At 39.1% G+C, this 17,639-nt stretch overlaps 4 protein-coding genes across 5 annotated transcripts; 2 read left to right on the top strand and 2 right to left on the bottom strand.

Annotated features, from left to right (window-relative positions):
- The first annotated feature begins 92 nt into the window (after positions 1 to 92).
- Positions 93 to 1,299, top strand: LOC129723719 (mpv17-like protein 2). The gene is made up of 2 exons (XM_055678097.1): positions 93 to 767; positions 829 to 1,299. Exons 1-2 carry the CDS (start codon positions 509 to 511, stop codon positions 1,224 to 1,226), a joined length of 657 nt encoding a protein of 218 aa, XP_055534072.1. The 5' UTR covers positions 93 to 508; the 3' UTR covers positions 1,227 to 1,299.
- Positions 1,288 to 4,939, bottom strand: LOC129723716 (N-acetylgalactosaminyltransferase 6-like). The gene is made up of 3 exons (XM_055678095.1): positions 4,646 to 4,939; positions 4,214 to 4,522; positions 1,288 to 3,647 (listed from the first exon to the last, which is right to left on the bottom strand). Exon 3 carries the CDS (start codon positions 3,624 to 3,626, stop codon positions 1,797 to 1,799), a length of 1,830 nt encoding a protein of 609 aa, XP_055534070.1. The 5' UTR covers positions 3,627 to 3,647; positions 4,214 to 4,522; positions 4,646 to 4,939; the 3' UTR covers positions 1,288 to 1,796.
- An 812-nt stretch (positions 4,940 to 5,751) lies between these two features.
- On the bottom strand, positions 5,752 to 6,768 carry LOC129723717 (exosome complex component RRP43-like). Its single transcript, XM_055678096.1, has 2 exons — positions 6,644 to 6,768; positions 5,752 to 6,586 (listed from the first exon to the last, which is right to left on the bottom strand). The coding sequence occupies exons 1-2, from the start codon at positions 6,661 to 6,663 to the stop codon at positions 5,782 to 5,784; spliced, it is 825 nt and encodes a 274-aa protein (XP_055534071.1). The 5' UTR covers positions 6,664 to 6,768; the 3' UTR covers positions 5,752 to 5,781.
- Positions 6,769 to 9,818: 3,050 nt separating this feature from the next.
- LOC129723872 (G2/mitotic-specific cyclin-A) lies at positions 9,819 to 13,164 on the top strand. Of its 2 annotated transcripts, XR_008727833.1 has the most exons (6): positions 9,819 to 10,459; positions 10,519 to 11,156; positions 11,253 to 11,457; positions 11,528 to 11,775; positions 11,836 to 12,075; positions 12,142 to 13,164. XR_008727833.1 is itself a non-coding variant. In XM_055678344.1 (5 exons), the coding sequence occupies exons 1-5, from the start codon at positions 10,289 to 10,291 to the stop codon at positions 12,017 to 12,019; spliced, it is 1,446 nt and encodes a 481-aa protein (XP_055534319.1). In that variant the 5' UTR covers positions 9,820 to 10,288; the 3' UTR covers positions 12,020 to 13,164. The 2 variants fall into 2 exon arrangements, 1 of the variants encoding a protein (XP_055534319.1); XM_055678344.1 differs by having other exon boundaries at positions 9,820 to 10,459; positions 11,836 to 13,164.
- The last annotated feature ends 4,475 nt before the right edge of the window (positions 13,165 to 17,639 follow it).

The raw sequence follows: 17,639 nt of genomic DNA on the forward strand, positions 1-17,639 counted from the left end.
CATTTTATCTTTCCTTTTTGCACATTTAACTTCTGTACTAGCAAAAGATTACGATACAGTATGGGAATTGTAATAATAAAACATTATGGTAAAATTTGATGCATCGTTAGGCTTATGGTCTATTTCGTAAACAGGTTCAGAAAGCGAATGTATCAAGTTTATCCCTATCAATTATGCAACATTCATATGTTAACACAACCTTGATCTCTTCCACGGTCGCGTGGTATGACGAATTTAGCGAGCAAAACAAACATTGGGAATGAACCCGCTGATAATGCATCACTCATCTGCTGACTCTAGATCTGACGTAACACGTACTTAACTTTGCGCTGCCTTTTGTTTTACACATTCCATTAATCGGTTCGTTCTGCAACGTATCAATCGTCATCGCAGTGTTTCCCCAATCTTTATTTATAATTTGGAATGGAACACGCATCAACCACGGGATCAATATTTTGTGTATACTAGTTTAATCTAGCAGTGATATTTTTTTAAAGCTTTAGTAGCAATGCATAAGTTAGTGCAATTTGTGGCTTCGCGACTTAGCACACGCAGCATTAGGCGAGTATACTCGACGCTTCCTTCTCCAGAAAAACGGCAACCGAAAGCAGTACAGCGGATATGGAAAGCGCTATTCGGCCGTTATCTTTTACTAACCAACACCGTCAGCTCCGGACTACTCATGATGTTTGGAGATATTGCCGCACAAGAAATCGAGCATCGCAGTGATGGCACATTGCATAAATCGTACGACTGGAGACGAATAGGTACGCGGAGCATAGCTTTTCGATAGAAGTATAGCTTAAACATTATCCCGTTTCATGATAGGTTGTATGACGCTTGTGGGAATCTCACAGGGTCCGATGCATCACTACCTGTACCTGTGGATGGACCGGAGCCTGCCCGGAGTGGATATGAAAACAGTATTCAAAAAGATTGGTTTGGATCAGTTTTTGCTATCACCGATCTTCATCATTAGCTACCTGTACGGTGCCGGTTTGCTGGAAGGCAACAGCATACGGCACTGCACCGACGAACTTAAAGCAAAGTATTTGACTATTTACGCCGCTGACTGGATGGTCTGGCCTCCGACACAGTTTATAAACTTTTATCTGCTTGGTCCGCAGTACCGGGTGCTGTATATAAACGCAATCACCATGTTGTATAATATCTTTCTGTGTTACATCAAGCACAATGATAACCTTACGATAACATTTGGTGACTAGAGAGAAAAGAATGTTCGTTTGAGGATTTAGGGCACAGTCTTAAATAGAAAATTATTTTACGTTCGACGAAAAATACTTGTTTTATTGCTTTTAATACACAGTAATGGTATCGAAATCCGCATTCGTACACGTTTGGGTTCTTTAGAAAAATGGCCTTTCAATTGTTTAAATGCATTACTGACAGTTGATTTCAGTTCTACTACATCACTGCAGTTAAATAATGCTAGCAAAATCTTACAGACTAGATATGTTTGATGTGATTATCATAATTCGGCTTCCCATTCGTTTGGGAATGTCTTCATGGCAAGTTGTTTGTTCAGCTCTCCTACCATACCTTATCATGCAGCTCAAAGAAAAAATATGAGCTACTCGTTTTATATCGCATTTATCACACAACTTCAAACAATTCCGTTCAGCAAAAACACTAGCCACTTTGTTCTCGAATAACGCATCACTTCTCAGCCTAATTTCCAGCTTTTCCTTTTCACCGGACCTTCTTTTATCACAATTCGTGATGTTGATTACTTTATAACATGAATTTGAGCTCGTGTTGATCGTCTTCTTCACCTTTCAGTCAATTATTTTTGCCCCGTACGTCTCCCAGCTTTGTATGGCGGTCATATTCACGAAACCCCATTTCCATTTTTGATTGGGGTTTTCGGTGTTACAGGGGTTCACGAAAACCGATTTTGTACCAGCGTCCATATCGAGACAACGATTATTCTTACCCTGTTTGATCATTTGGTTATCCACATCGTACCGCCACAGCTGATTTCCCTGGCCGCCGTGGCAGTGGAATAAAAGAATTTTTGCGTTTGGCTTACTTTCTGAAACGTCCCAGCAAAGTTCGCCGAATTTGATTCTTAAATCGCGATGCCACGACAGCTGAAAGTATTGATTGGGCTGCGGTTGAACTTTATCCGCAGCACAGGTGAACATTCCAACTGCTTGCTTTTCTCCGTGGCTCATCGTATCGACGCATAGGTTAGGAGTGGACACCGACTGAATTGCTCCATTCGCAAAGTCCGGCGGCTCTACCGGTGGGTACTTTTCAATCAAATCGAAAGCCACCTTCTCTATGAACCATTTGAACGGCTTGCACTGCAACTTCTCACGAATAGCCAACTGTTTCGAAAGATCTCCCGCATCGGTATTGTCATACTTCTTCCTATCTCGCATGTAGAGAAACTCTTTATATTCGTCCATCCACACCTCGGCTACACGTTTATAATTTCGTGACAGGAAATCTTTCTTCCGGGGATTACCGAAAGGAGCATACCCTCGATAGATGTGACCTACACGTGAGCAAGGTGCATCATACATCCGCCCACCACATTGCCAAATTTTGAAGCTCAGTTCGTACTGTTCACCGCCCCATATGTCCAAACCTTCGTCGTATCCACCAAGTTCCCAGAAAAACTTTGAGCTGATAGCAAATAGTCCTCCGGCCATCACAGGGCTTTCGAATGGTTCCGTCGGGTTAGCCAAATCTTTCGGCAACAGGGGCAACCTCTTGTAGTAAAACTTCCAATCAAACGCACCCCGCGCGCCTTCATCCTGTGCCCGATACTCGAAATTATCCCAGTCGATTACGTCAATAAATGGGCATACACAGGTCCTGTAATCTTTTGCGATCGGTTCCAACAGAGGTGGCAGCCAGTTTACGTTTGCCTCCGTATGCGAGTCGAGGAAAATCAATACATCCGCAGTGGCTACTTTTGCCCCAGCCAAGCGGGCAGCAATCAATCCGGACCGTTCGGGTAAATGTACTATTTTGACCTTCGGCATGTTTTCCGCCACATACCGATCTAGTTGATCTTTCAAAAACTCCTTAGTACTGCAATCGTCTACTAGAATTATCTCACTAATTAGCTCTGGAGGGGACCTTAGCAACACACTCGAAGCCGTTCTCAACAATGTACTCCAATGCTCGTTGTAGAATGGAACCACCACACTAACCGTGGGCAGTTCACTCAAATACATCTTCTCTCTGCAGCCCTTGTGCCGTATATCTGGTAGTGAACGGTTCAACGATATCAGGTCACTGAGAACGGCATTGAAACCGTTCTTTTTGAACAGTTTGTCCTTCATCTCTTCATCTTTTTTCTCCAGGTGGGCAGCAATGCCATGCTCTCCGATACCGGTGCGTTTCTTTTCCAAATCAATCAACTGATAGTCGTGCCAATCGATCTGTTTCCGGAGTACATTTTTCGGGGACCCATTGAAGAAGGATCCCTGCTTCTGATGTTGCACCAGTGGCTCCTGCCGAGGGGAGGGCTGTGCCTGGAAGACGCTCTGCCGATCGACCACGTTGAATGAGCGGATTATGAGCGTAAGGAAGAGTAGGATAAAGCCCCCGACGAAGGCGTACTTCAGAAGAACTCGTAGATTACGACGCATCTTCTTCGTCAATCGGTATTACTGAAAATACATAGAAACGATGCACAATTTAGACTATGTTATGCTCTAGTAATTTTATACAATTTCTTTGTTGGCCTATGTATTGCATTAAACAATCAATACTATATTGCAATCAAAACAGTGGAAAAAAATTAACAAAACACTATGCTTTTAAAATCGGTATCAAATCTACTGTGGTTGAGAGAAAAATTATTTCATTCCAATTGTAACCGTCAAACTAGAATAAAGCAACTCAATAAACTCTCAAGTTTTCACTACGAGTTTTTTTGGAATACACTACAGTAACTAATTGCTTTACGCCAACACTTATCAGAAGGAAATGTTTATTAGCCGGTATAGATACGCGTATCACTTAATTGGTGTTGCTTTGAAGAAACCAAAAAAGGGAACTCGAATACTAAAACCCGTTACTGTGAACAAAGATAAACCGTTCCAAAACTTTCACAAATAGTAGTGAACGACGCTCTTCAACAGAACGATAAGCGGAATACATCCACGATTGAAAACCACTCATCCTGCGAAATTTAGATAACACAACACTCTTGTATAATGGCATACAAGCTTACCGTCCGTTACGCTTCCCTGCGCTACACAGGTAGAACTTGATGTGTGTTTGCTGGACTCTATAACTGATATCGATGAACTTCGATGAGGTGGCACCTCTAATACAAGCTACTAGTGACAACTAAAACTGGTTCCAATTTTTTAACTAAACTGTATCCCAAATCCCAACATGTCCTCTGCTCTACTTTTTCACAAACGCATCTTCTCCGTTACTTTTTCTTAATTCACGTAAGAACTGTACCTTCTGCTGACCATTCACTTTCAACCTGTTTGCTCAATTTATGCGACCTTTCACCGCGGATATGTTGTCACTGTAAAGAATGAAACATAAATTCATAATTTAACTTGTTGTATATGCAAACTATCCGCAGGAAGCAAAGTGCGTCCTGCACATGAGGCACGGTTGGTCAACTTATCAATTTAGATCAATTTACCATGAGTGAAACCCGAAGCAGTCCGTCGTACGCTAGATGCCACCTCGCACTACGCTCCTTCCGCAACAAGTGGATGGTGAACTGAGCCTATAGGGTGACACGCAGAGCCTGAAAGAACGGTACTCTTTCGCAATGACAAAAAACAACCCGAACCACACCTGGTTGACTGGCTGCTGCTGCTGAGGTGCTGAGAGGTGATGAGTCTGCTAGTAGAAAGGTATAGGCGGCATGAAAGATTCCAACTTTTTTGTGTCTGCCAAACAGCCGTCGAGTGTTTGTATTTGTTTACTGTAGCGTCATCAGATTCTGACGGCCAGCAATCGCAAAATCAGTGAAGCAACGCGATGACACGCACACACCAAAGGGCGCCTTTGTTTGGCAGAATCAAAGTTGCCAGAGGCGTTGTTTCCAATAAATTCAATCATATGGCAAAAAGAGCTAAATTGTACAAATGTAGTACCAAATTTTAGGCATTTTTTATTCTTATTGTAATGAAATTATACAGCACTCTTCGTTCTAATTTGATACACTGCCAACCAAAATATAATTTGTTTCTTTTTTCGTATGTAGTTTCTGGCAAACAACCAAATGTTAACTGCATTTATTAAAGGCATTCCAGGTAATATGCAGTCGCTTGAATGTTTATCGCATTATTCAAAGTTCTTTCGTGTTTTTCAAAGACTTGCAATCTTTAAGCTTTTAAAAAATTTTTGACGTATCGTAATAACTCACATATTAACTCATGTATGTGGGGAAGGGGAGTGAGAGTTTTTGTTCCTGGTATTGCAACGATAATTATCTGCAAGCCAGTTTGGTTACAAGAAAAAGACCGTAGAAGCAGAGTAGTCTATTAAAATTAAAAAGAGCTTATTTCCTAGAAAATTGCATGCTTTTAGATAATCTAATGTTAATTTCATTTATATTCGTTGATTGTTTGCATTATCTTGCAGAGTTCGAAAGTAGATCAAAGAAAGTAACGAACTAATGCAGCGAGGATTTGCTAGGCAGCCTTATTTCTTTTTACTCATATTTTTACCTCTTCTATTCACTCAAGTTTTTATGCGACAACTTCAGAGCAAGCAAAGAAGTACTAACTAAACACATGCTTTCTGAAGAACATAACGTTAAAAATATATTCACTTTTTATTTTTTAACATCTTCCGAATAAGCGAGCGGACAGATTTTTCCCGTTTCATTGCATTCTCAATGCACTGATCCATCAACTGCTGTTCCAATGGGTCACCGCCGCTCTTGTTGATGTAGCTCAGGGTAGAGTCACAGATAGTAATCGTTATCGTCGAAGTCGCCAGTGCTTCCTCTTCGGCCGTAGGATCCGCAATTATGGTTCCACAGAAAGCAGCGAATGATGTCGTCACCGGAATCGAGCTTAAGCGCAGAGGAACGCAATCCTCGTTCTCCAGTACTTCGCGCTCATCAGTATCAGCGTTGTGCTTTAACTGTGGCAGTTTCAGTGTGTGCAATGCTGCAACCAACGCAACAACGGATGCGTCGAAAACGCATCCGTCGTGATCCAGGCAAACCAAATCACAGTACAATGCCCAAACTAACTTTTCTTTAGTGATGCACAGGTCTTTCAGATTTACACATCCGGAATTGAGAATAGCATCCGCTAAGGAGCACGTGTATACCTGAGCTTCTTCACTCGGTGGTCCAGGACGATACTTCGGTGATGAAAGCGGCGATATTTCAATGTTCGGTATGAGAAAACCGGACTCCGGTTCCACCGGTTTGGGAGGCGCTAGTTCGGCTTTGATGCCACACACGACAGTAGTATTTCCTATTTTGACTATTGCTGAACCGTCGGCTGTTTTAATGGAATTAAAATTGATTGCAAGCGGACGAAGATCCCCTATTTCTCGTCCATCTGGTCGAATGTTGTTTTCCAAATGGTCTTTATAGTATTTCACCGGGTGAATTTTCCTGTTAAACGTAAGAACACATCACTTTAACCGCAAATATAAATATAAATTTACATACTTGTAGGTTTTTAAGTCCATTGGATGTTATTTTTCTATTATCGATGGAGAAAACTTCATAAATAATTCCGGAACGTGTAGAATAAAATGCTTTGTTTATGTTTTGGATTTAATTATGAGGTTATGTTATTGCCTCGCAGTTGTACTAAAATTCAAAACCAAAGGGATTGGCCTTGCAATCCAACCCTTTCATGACGACCACCCAATCATCGTACAGTGTGCCTTCATTTATTGTAATAAAGAATGATTCGAACACAAAGAACATAAACAATTATTTTCGATTTGATAAAGATCTCCTATTTGGCCTTGAGTTACCATGCTGGTACAACAAGTAAGTCGTATAGACACTATATATATAGACCTGCGGACTGAATCGCAGCGAGCCAAAATAACTGTCAAACGTGCGAGCCAAAATGAACATAACGAAAAATTTGTATCAAACAAATAACAAGAATATAAAAAAACAGCGATTCCAGTGCTGCTGTCATTCACTACGCAGGTCTATATATATAGTGTCTATAGTAAGTCGTCGTTATGTTAGAGTTCCGGCTGGGAGAGACAGTAAGAGTCAATTAATGTGTACATACTTAATAAAAAAATCGTTCGGTAATTTTTTGACAATGATCCATCGGTAAAGTGTAATAAGAGCGGCATTTCTACGAAAAAAAGTATCAAATCAACGACTGTTTTGTTTTTTCTGTAAGTTACATCATCATTTCGTCAATTTTTACCGAAACATTTGCTTGGTTTTACAATCACCAAAATCTTACTTAGAAAATGTAGATCTTTCAGATGATATAAAAAACTGATATTGCTAAACAACCCAATTGTAAATCTGGCGGCCATTTTTCTCATGTAAATTATCACTCACGCTCATTTTTTTCGCAAGTCGCTAGCTTATTCAACAAGCACAATTCTGAACAACTTTGTATGACTTGCAAAACAATCGCGATAATTTTCTTAAATATGCTCTTACAGCTCCCGTGTTTGAGTACGAGCAACGCTCTCTTCGACAATATTGTAGTACTACTTGGAGACTCCAAGTTAGTCGTACAAAGTTGTTCAAAAATGTGCTTATTAAATGAGTTATCGGCTGGTGAAAAAGTTGTGCTTATTAAATGAATTGGCTGGTGAGTGATAATTTACATTCTTGCGTGCAACCGTGCAAGACACGAACATTTTCTACTGATGCTGCTGATTTGATTCAATTGTTATGTGTAATATGCTAGTTATTATAAGGGAAGTGTTGTAATGAATTGCTAAAACAAAATATACGAGTCACTGACATTCTTGTAAGTAATCTTGTAGCAGTATGAATTTGATATAAGCTTATTCATATGTGTGTATCAAGCGTTTGATGGGGTTCGTGATTCACTGTACCGAACGAGTGAAGTCAGTCTTGATCAGCTCGACATCGCGTGTGGTTCATAAAGAACATCGTCCAGCAAATTAGAGTTATTAGCTACCACAATTCTGATTAATTTCGTTCGATTTTAAGTGTTACATGCAGTTTCATTCATAAACTGCTTTTTCTACACCGGTATTTTTTACAGGTGCGTTTGGTTTTTTTTTTTCTTGTACATTTTTACAGTTTCTTTTAGTAAATCGGTCCATAGCATTGCTAAAACAAACTTTAAAAATTACCGACTAGTCGGCCGGTGGTTTTACAGATTGATCGTCAATTTTCGGAAACACCGTAGATTTCACCGAACGTTCAGATGTTGAGATTACGGTAATTGTACCGGATTCGGTGTTTTTTTAAGTGTGTATTGTTTTATCAGAATGTGTACGAGAGAAGAAGAAAAATGTGTTGCTTCAAGGGATGAAAACGAAGCTGTAGCGAAGATCGCATTTGAACGTATCCAAACAACATTTTTAGATGAATATTTCCGAAATCCATTTGTAAAGCTCTGGCCAACTTCAAGAATATTGCCGTTTCAATGATTTTCTCATTTCATTTAAATTCTAAACAATTGTACAAACTGTCTTATGTTCTACATTTGAAGAAGAAAGTTACAAATCTTCGTCATTCCATCTTGCTTGGAATACTAAATAAGGCTTTTTTGAAAAAGTAACATTAAAATTTTGATACGTGTGAAACTAAGCCGGTGTCATTTCTTGTGATTAGCTACAAGAAAATAATAAAAATAACACTTTTATTTCACTCCAGTTTTTAATTCTATCACTTTTCACTTATCATTTGTAAATACGCATTTCAACGCTGAGTTAGCGCCTTCATCAGTGCTTAGATGGACTGCTTCGACTTCCATCGTTGAAATGCGTATTTGCAAGTGATAAGTGAAAAGTGATAGAATTAAAAAGTGAAGTGAAATAAAAGTGTAATGTAAAAGTGTGTTGATTCTGTGAACAGCTCGAAGAAGAATTGATGAATAAAAATAATTTCTCGCGAATGTTTCGCCTATAATTAGTTACATTTTACAAGTCGATAGCTTATAATAGTTTGAAATCATATTGCAAATTTCCGCTGAAACGCGAATTACAGACAACTTGCAAGTAGAGATGCCAGATGTTTTTGAAAAATGTCTGCAACTGCTCGAAAAACCGGAAAAATCTGCTCGAAATCTGAAAAAAATCTTTTCATGATTAGAAGAAAGTTTGCTCGGGCAGACAAAAGTCTGCAAAAATTGGTACAAATTTTGAGAAAGTCTGCGCAAATATAAGGAGACTCTGGCAAAAATCTGCAGAAACTATTGAAAATCTGCAAATATCTGGGAAATAATAAAAATCTGCACACGGACTCTGAAAATCTGCGTTTTGCAGACAAATCTGCACATCTGGAATCCCTGCTTGCAAGCAAACGGCAAACAACTTGTACGTCAGATTCATCGTATACCAACATACGAGAGTGAACGCGGTAGACTGTATAGATACGATTAACGAAGGCATTCTGTCGCGTTCGCTCTAGCTGACTGGTATACGATCAATCTGGCATGCACGTTATCTGCATTTTGCTTGCAAGTCGTTTGTAACTCGCGTTTCAGATGCAATCAGCAATATGACAAAATAAAACTAAAAGCAGCAGTAATCTGAACAAAATGTAAAATAACGTCGTCGGTATAATGGCGAAGCCCGCTCTCTAAGCCCACCCAAGAGCAGTACTAAAAATTTCAAATTTAGTACACCGCCTTGTGTCGCGCAGCGGGCATTTTTGAGTGCAGCTGTTGGTTTCGTTCGATCACGAATCCCTCCATTTGAAGCGAATTTCTTTCAGTAAGGAGAAGCATCACCAGATACCGTGCATCGTTTAATGCTCTAATTTTCGTGTTTTGTACCTGGAATTACGCTCGTTCAATGTTCAAAATAAAGCATAACCGTTTAATCTAAACGAAAATGCTGTTGTGATAAAGAATTGAACGCAGAATTGTGTAAATGCTTCTGCGCATCTCAACAAAAAGCATTTCGTTGTAGCAAAAGTAAGTATCGCTGTAGCAGCGTAAGTGGGAGAGAGACAACGCCAAGAGGTCCCTGATCAGTCATCCGTGTCAAAGCGAGAGATACCAAGCGGACAAACGAAAAAAATCAACGGTAGTAAAACGAAAACCGTAGATCACACAAAAGAAGCCTCCATCATAGTAGGCGGAAACAATAGGTTCGAACCAACGACGAAAAACGCAATAGCAGCAATATGGCCACTTTTCGGATCCACGAAGACCTGGAAAAAGAGAACCGCGTTTTGTTGGCCAAAACCGGTGGAGCTGCGACTAAACAGCCACAGGTTCAACGGTCTACGTTTGGTGTGTTGAATAATGTGGTCGGAAACAAAAATACGGATGCACCAGCAGGTGGAGAAAAAGCGGTAAGAATCGATGAAAATATTTCTTTTTGAAAATATGTGTTTAACGTAAATAATTTCAGACTCTGAAGGATCTTAAGAATAAAATCAAACCACTCGTGAACAACGCGAAAACTAAGCCTGAGGAAAATAGCATTACGGCGAATCAGGCAAAAGCCGTGTTCAAACCCGTAGAGCCATTTAAAACTTTCCAGGTGTATGCTGAATCAAAGGAAAACATTGCCAAAGACGGCGCAGGTATCAAAAAAGATGATTCCCTTGTAGATGCCAAACGTGAACCGCTACAGGAGCTGAAAAATGCCGAGCTACTCGAAACACCAATGTCTGTTGGCGAAAGTTTCTCGCCAATGTCGGTGGATAAATCGGTAACTTTGCTTGAAGCGGACATTTCATTGGCACCCCGCAATGATCGGGACCGCTTCTTCGAAGTGGAAGAATACCAGTCGGACATTCTGACGTATCTGATGGAAGCGGAAAAACGACACCGTCCGAAGCCAGCTTACATGAAGAAGCAACCGGATATCAATCACTCGATGCGTACTATCCTGGTTGATTGGTTGGTCGAAGTCAGCGAAGAGTATAGGCTGCAAGGCGAGACCCTCTGTTTGGCCATTTCTTACATAGATCGGTTTCTCAGTTTCATGTCGGTAGTGCGTGCCAAACTGCAGCTGGTCGGCACAGCTGCCATGTTTATTGCTGCGTAAGTCACTCACTAACTTGCGCTCTTGAATTATCTCACTGATCCTTTTTTTTATTCTCTTTGTTTTGTACATTCTACACAAACCTGCGATTGTAGAAAGTACGAGGAAATCTACCCGCCAGATGTTGGCGAGTTTGTGTACATTACCGATGATACTTACACTAAAACACAGGTGCTACGCATGGAGCAGCTTATTCTCAAGGTACTGGGTTTCGATCTGTCCGTACCAACTACGTTGGTATTTACCACCGTCTACTGCGTAATGAACGACGTACCAGACAAGGTGAAATACATGTGCATGGTAAGTTGATTTCTAAAACAAACGAAATGTGCATGGTTTCATAATTAAATGACATTGGTCCTTGTTTCAGTATCTCTGTGAATTGTCACTACTGGATGCTGACCCGTTCCTCACGTATCTGCCGTCTAAGATAGCGGCCGGTGCGTTGGCTCTCTCCCGCTACGCACTCGATCTACCTATTTGGTCCCGTATGCTGGAAACCAACATCAAATATCGGCTAGAGGATTTGAAAGACATCATTCTCGATCTGAATAAAATACACACGAAGGCTGAATCCCTTGGACAGCAAGCGATCCAAGAGAAATTCAAAGGCAATAAGTATGTGAATGTCGTTATAAAATAATAGACTTTCGATAGGTGCTTGTTTTCATTTCCTAGGTATATGCAGGTGGCAACTATCCCTACGGCTGAGCTGTCGGAAGAGACATTTGATAAAATGTGCAAATCGTTGGTAGCGATAGCATCCGCTGCAGCAGAAACGGAAGCTGCCGAAGCGGCGGGTGCCCCCCTCAATCAAAACGATTCCGTGCGGGAAATGATGTCCTCATTATTGTTTGTCTGACAACGTACTCGCGCCGTGTAACATGTGTCCCTGCGTCCTCCTGTTTTCACATAGTCGTGAGCACAACATGCATCAAAAAGGCTTTTTTTTGTGTTTTTATAGGTTTATTGTTTTTTTTTTAGTAGCATAACCCATACCGACCGATACTTATTTGTAATCTGTTTTTTCGCCGCGTATTATTTTGTCTTCGACTGTATTTTTTATTGTAATCGAAAGAGAAAAAAAACTGACGATGTAATATTTATGACAAACCAAACAAACCATTCAACTAAAATTGAAACTACTGGCCCCCTATACGGATCTGAGTATTGGAAAGCGAATAATGTGGATGCACACTCAAACATTTCATTCGAGATAAGTGAACGAAGACATTTTGTAGTTGTAATTGTTAATATAAGGCAATGCCAATCGGACAACAGTGAAGTTAATCTAAGATAAACGTAAGCATACAGTTATGGTAAATATAAACTCGACTAACGTAAAAGACAACAGCCTCATAAAAGAGAACACAAAAGTGTTGAAAATTTTCGGACGAAACCAGTGTCGGAATAGACGGTAAAAAGTACAAATACCTGTACATTTGATGAATTGACAAAACAGCCTAATTGGAGGCGCTATCTGTGTGTCTGGGAATATAATTTTCTTCGCTGAAACATCTGACCGGTTTATGATTTTTGAAAAGCTCTGATTTATTTGTTTAACTTCTCCGTTTCTGATACTTTCGTAGAAGAAAGGGTCGCTCACGCTTCTTATCAACCACTTCGATTTCATCGTGAAAATTAAAATGTGCGACATTAAAGTAATTTAGTAAAGTTTTCTTTTATACTTGCCACCGTCGAACCTGCCTAAAAATCAGCACCATAACGTTAGATTTTTAGCAGAATTAAAGACTCAACACACAAAAAAAAATCTGTTAGTGTATAAAAACTTTACAAGTACGCTTAAGTACCTTAGCACGATCACAACCAGGCGAGGTCGTGGCGAAGGTTTTTTTTATTCTCGAATGCATATAACTTGACAGTAGATAAAAGTAGGCACCAGCAGTGAATCCATGTGTAGCAACTAGGATAATTAAGGATTTTAACAAGCAAGTGTCAATAAGCCAAGCCGAGAGTATCAAATAAAGTAATCATTCTTCTTTATTAGCGAAGGTCGTCTTTTTAAGCTTTGGAGAAAGTATTTTTCCAGACATCGAATCGTGTTTGCTTGTCATCTGATTTTAATATATTATAGACCTTTTTTGTTTATTTTCCTTTTTCGATAGTTCAACAGAAATACATACAGAATCATTTTTTTCATCGGCAGAGTAGTATTTTCAGTTTCGTTCACCTTTTACTTAGTTTCTACTATATCAGAGTGTATTGTTGTTTTTTACTTTCGTAGTTATATTTTATGTAGTTCGAATAACGTGGCATGTCTCTTACTCTCTTTAGTTTTAGTTGGGTTGTGCTTCTGCTACAGTTTGTTTTCTTTTACCCAGGTTTTAGTTAGTGCACAAATGCTATTCCTCTCGTTACGCTTTGAATCGTTTGCTTTTTAAATATTCTATCCTAAACCACTGAAACAACGGTTGTTGTTGTTATTGGTGCGCCTAACATTGCATCCTAATGTGCTTTCCGATCAACCTGTAGGACAGTGCAGGTGTTTCCTTTCGACAGTCTCCGCGGAAGCGCGATTCAACACTAACATATTGCTAAAAAATTGTGTCACTTTGGTTATTATAATACAGGATTAGTTGTTGTACAAGTCGCACTGGAATCGACAATGCTTTTCAAGAGTGCTTATCAATGATATATTCTGGTTTCTGTTTCACCAGCTAAGATTTTATCTTATGTTTGCTTTATTCACAAGTCTTACCCATCTATAGTTACAACTCATTCAACCTATTTACTATTCACAGCAGGGCATTTTCTTTGGGCAACTTCTTCCCAGATGAACAGAGGGATCCAACTGGGTTTAATTTATTTAGATTTTTTTTTCTCTTCGGGGATTGCGAATCATAGATTGATTTAGAGACCGCAGATCGTACAGGAATGAATGATTTAGAAATAGTGCCTGAACAGATCAATTGCTTAGCCGGGTTGTAAATATTGTTCGTTGTTTGATTGGCCAACATGAAAACTACTCCAATTGTGACAAATAAAAAAAGCAGGAAAAATGATGCTTTAAAATTATTCCTGCCTAAATTTGCAGCACAAATCTTTGACATCTTCTCGTGAAACCTCAAAACTTTTTTGAAAACAAACAAACTTATAGTACTCTAAAATTTCTTTCTATGCAGTTCCGATTGAAACGTTCGCAGCAAAAACCTGAACAATTCCACAAAAAAATATCCCAATTTTAATTATTTTTTAAATTGTCTTTTTTGATTTTGCTGAAATTTTGCGTAAATGTTTCTATGGGTTTTAGATGATTATTTTATCTTTTCAAAAATATATACACCGCGTGAAAAAATTATTAAAAATATATCTCAAAACGCAAATTTTTGTACGAAAACTATAAAAAAAAAGCAAAGTATTAGTGGTTATTTAAGGTGAAACGGGACGTGGTCGCGATCAACTCGAATTTTGCAATCTAATTTTTTCTTGATTTATGGAGACTACGTACATGAAACTTTGATTAATTGTTTTCACAACTGCTGCATGCCTGAAGTAGCAATTGGAGTGCTGTTTATTTAGTGGAAGCCGATTTTTTACGCTCAAACTACAAAAGTAAAAAGAACTCTAACCTCAAAATTGTATAGGAAAAGACCACAATCCCGTTTCACCATAATCATGGTAAAATGAAAAAAAAAAAATAGCTTAAATTCCCTACCTTTATTTGACAAGTAGGTTTAAATCCCTACGAATGATAAGTCCTAATGGTCCTAATTGCGAAAGCAAACAAATCCCAATAATTAAAGTTACAAATTTCTAACAGTGTTGAGGAGGGGTCTACTACGAAAGGCTGAAACACGAAAGGCTGAAATTCGAAAGGCTGAAATCACGAAAAGCTGAATCACGAAAAGCTGAAAAATCATAAGGCTGAAATTCACAAAGTTCATTTCTAAAAGAACACTCGCGGCCTACGGCCGACTCGATTGTCCGAGATGTATGCTGTCCTTACTCGCTATCGCTCGTTCGGACTAAACTAGGGGATCACCCCTACGAATCAGTAGACCTAGGAAAACGAACGAACCTATACAGAGTTGATTTCTGGGGGGGGGGGCTTTCATGTTTCAGCCTTTTGTTCATTCAGCCTTTTGTGCATTCAGCCTTTCGTTATGAAACATACTTTTCAGCCTTTCGAGTTTCAGCCTTTCGGGTTTCAGCCTTTTGAGTTTCAGCCTTTCGTTACTAACCCTTTAAGGAGTAACCATTTGTGATTGGCCACACAAACTCATAATTTACCAATAATTATCATAAATACTTAAGCTACAAATAGAAAAAAGCTAAAATTTCTAGAAAAAGTGTTGCTTGCTTGGTATGATGTTTCTGGCAATGTGTAGATAGTAACTTCGTCCTTCCAGAGAAAATACACACCATAAGGTAGGAGAAAATGTAAGAAACCAAATGAAAATATAAATTAAAAACTTACTTTTTTAAAAATCTGGAAGTTTTCTACGAAAACTACACAATATTGGCACAGACAAGCAGACGTGCCACTTCGAACAAGAATCCTCAAAAATCTTCGTCCTTATTAAAAACCTTACACTCATGCGCAACCATGTGAGCTTATTGCCTACTGACTTATTTTTGTAAAACGGTTTTTGTCTTTGCTAATGGGTGTGTACGCTTGCTTATGGCAACATCAGCGCACAGGGGTCCAATAAGGCGCCGTACACAAATTACGTAACGCTAAAAACCCGGATTTTAGACCGCCTCTCCCCTATGTAACGATAAGTAACGTTCAACATAACTCCCCCCCCCCCCCTTTAAAATTACGTAACGCTTAACCCACAAAAAAATGCGGTTTCGAAGGAAAATCATAGTTACGTAACTGTTTCAACTGATACCACCCCTCCCCCATATCTCACAATAAGTAACGCAAACTCACCCCCCCTCCTCCCTCCTTCATGCGTTACGTAATTTGTGTACGACGCCTAAGGCAAAAATGGAACTTAATTCTATAGCGCCTTTCACCTTCATCTTAGCTTGGTGGTGTGTTTGGAATATTTGTTTGTATGAATGACCCACATAATCTCAAATTGTCAAAAATTATGAAAACTATCCAATATTGAAAACAAAAAAAATTAGCCTTCTGTGTTAAGAGATAGAGGAATTGTTTCTCAGCGAAGTTGAAGAAGATTGAAAAATATGAAACGATCGTCATTAAGTACAAAGTTACAAAGTATCTTATATGGAAGTTACTCAAATTTTAGTTTTTTATACTTTTTCTTGAAGTTAAGCTGTAGTACCACAAACTCTTGTAGGTTCCATTTGTCCCAATCCACCCATGTTAGAGTACTTCTTGTGTTGAGAGATAGAAAAATGGTCTTTTTTGGCAAAATTTTAGAACGTGTTAAAATATCAAACTTCGCCGAACTTACAAAATTCTTTTCTTCATTGGGTACAGAGTTAAATAGTACTTTAAATGAAAACTACTTAAAATTTAGTTTTTTGACGTAGGACTACGTCTAACCGCACTATATTGAGATACATTCCGCGAAAACTAAAACCAAGATGTAACGTCGGAATGAAAGATTTCGAACGGTTATACTGATGTAACCACATGATGGATCACAATGATCAATATGTCGTTGGATTGATAAAATGATGGACAATTTTGTGATTCTTCAATTTTCATTATCACTTCATTGTTAAACAGTGAAAATTGAATAAAAGTTTCAAGGTCGAATTTTCACCAACAATGTACCAATCATATGCGAGCACGCCTGGCACAGACTTCATGAATAGACACCAACTGCCTGCTGTGATATCCTGTATAGCAGTGGCAAAAAAAAATTTGACAGAATCTCCCCGTCCCAATAGGTTAACTAATGTTAGCTTCCATGAGCCTAAACTATTTTGATGTCTTGAAGGTGAAGCTTTTTCGGAAAGTTCGTAACCACCTCCACTATTAGACAGTATTACGTTCTGCTGTTAACAAATATGTTAATGTTAATAAAACTGATGTCTTGAAGGAGAATATGATGGCACAGGCAACAGTACTGCACCGAGCAATGTATGAACAGAGCGCTGGTTACTCATCGTCTATCAGAGCAAAAAAAACTCGATATTCATTTTTGTGTAGTCAAGCCAAGTGAAAACTACATTGCCGCTGTTGACGCACAGTGGGGCGTGGAACACAATCGAATTGCCGTTTGAATTGTCTTCTTCTTCTTCTTCTTCTTCTAGTTTCGTATAGCAGCAAATATCAGAATTCAATATGATTTTTCGGGTGCCGCAAAGTACGCTGCGCCGCCGGGGACAACAGGGTATTTAAAAGACAATAGAAAACCAAAATGCTCCGTACAGATCTTTGAATAGGTAGTTAAACGATGATGATTATATTTTAAAAGCTAAATGAATTAAGTCCAATATGACAATACTAGTAGCATCCCGCGATGGTGGTATAGAGGAGAACCAAATTCATTTCATCTTGATATTAGGGTTCCGACATAAGTATTTTTATTTTTCAA

This window comes from Wyeomyia smithii, chromosome 2 (assembly GCF_029784165.1).
Source record: "Wyeomyia smithii strain HCP4-BCI-WySm-NY-G18 chromosome 2, ASM2978416v1, whole genome shotgun sequence".
Taxonomy (NCBI): Eukaryota; Metazoa; Arthropoda; class Insecta; order Diptera; family Culicidae; genus Wyeomyia; species Wyeomyia smithii.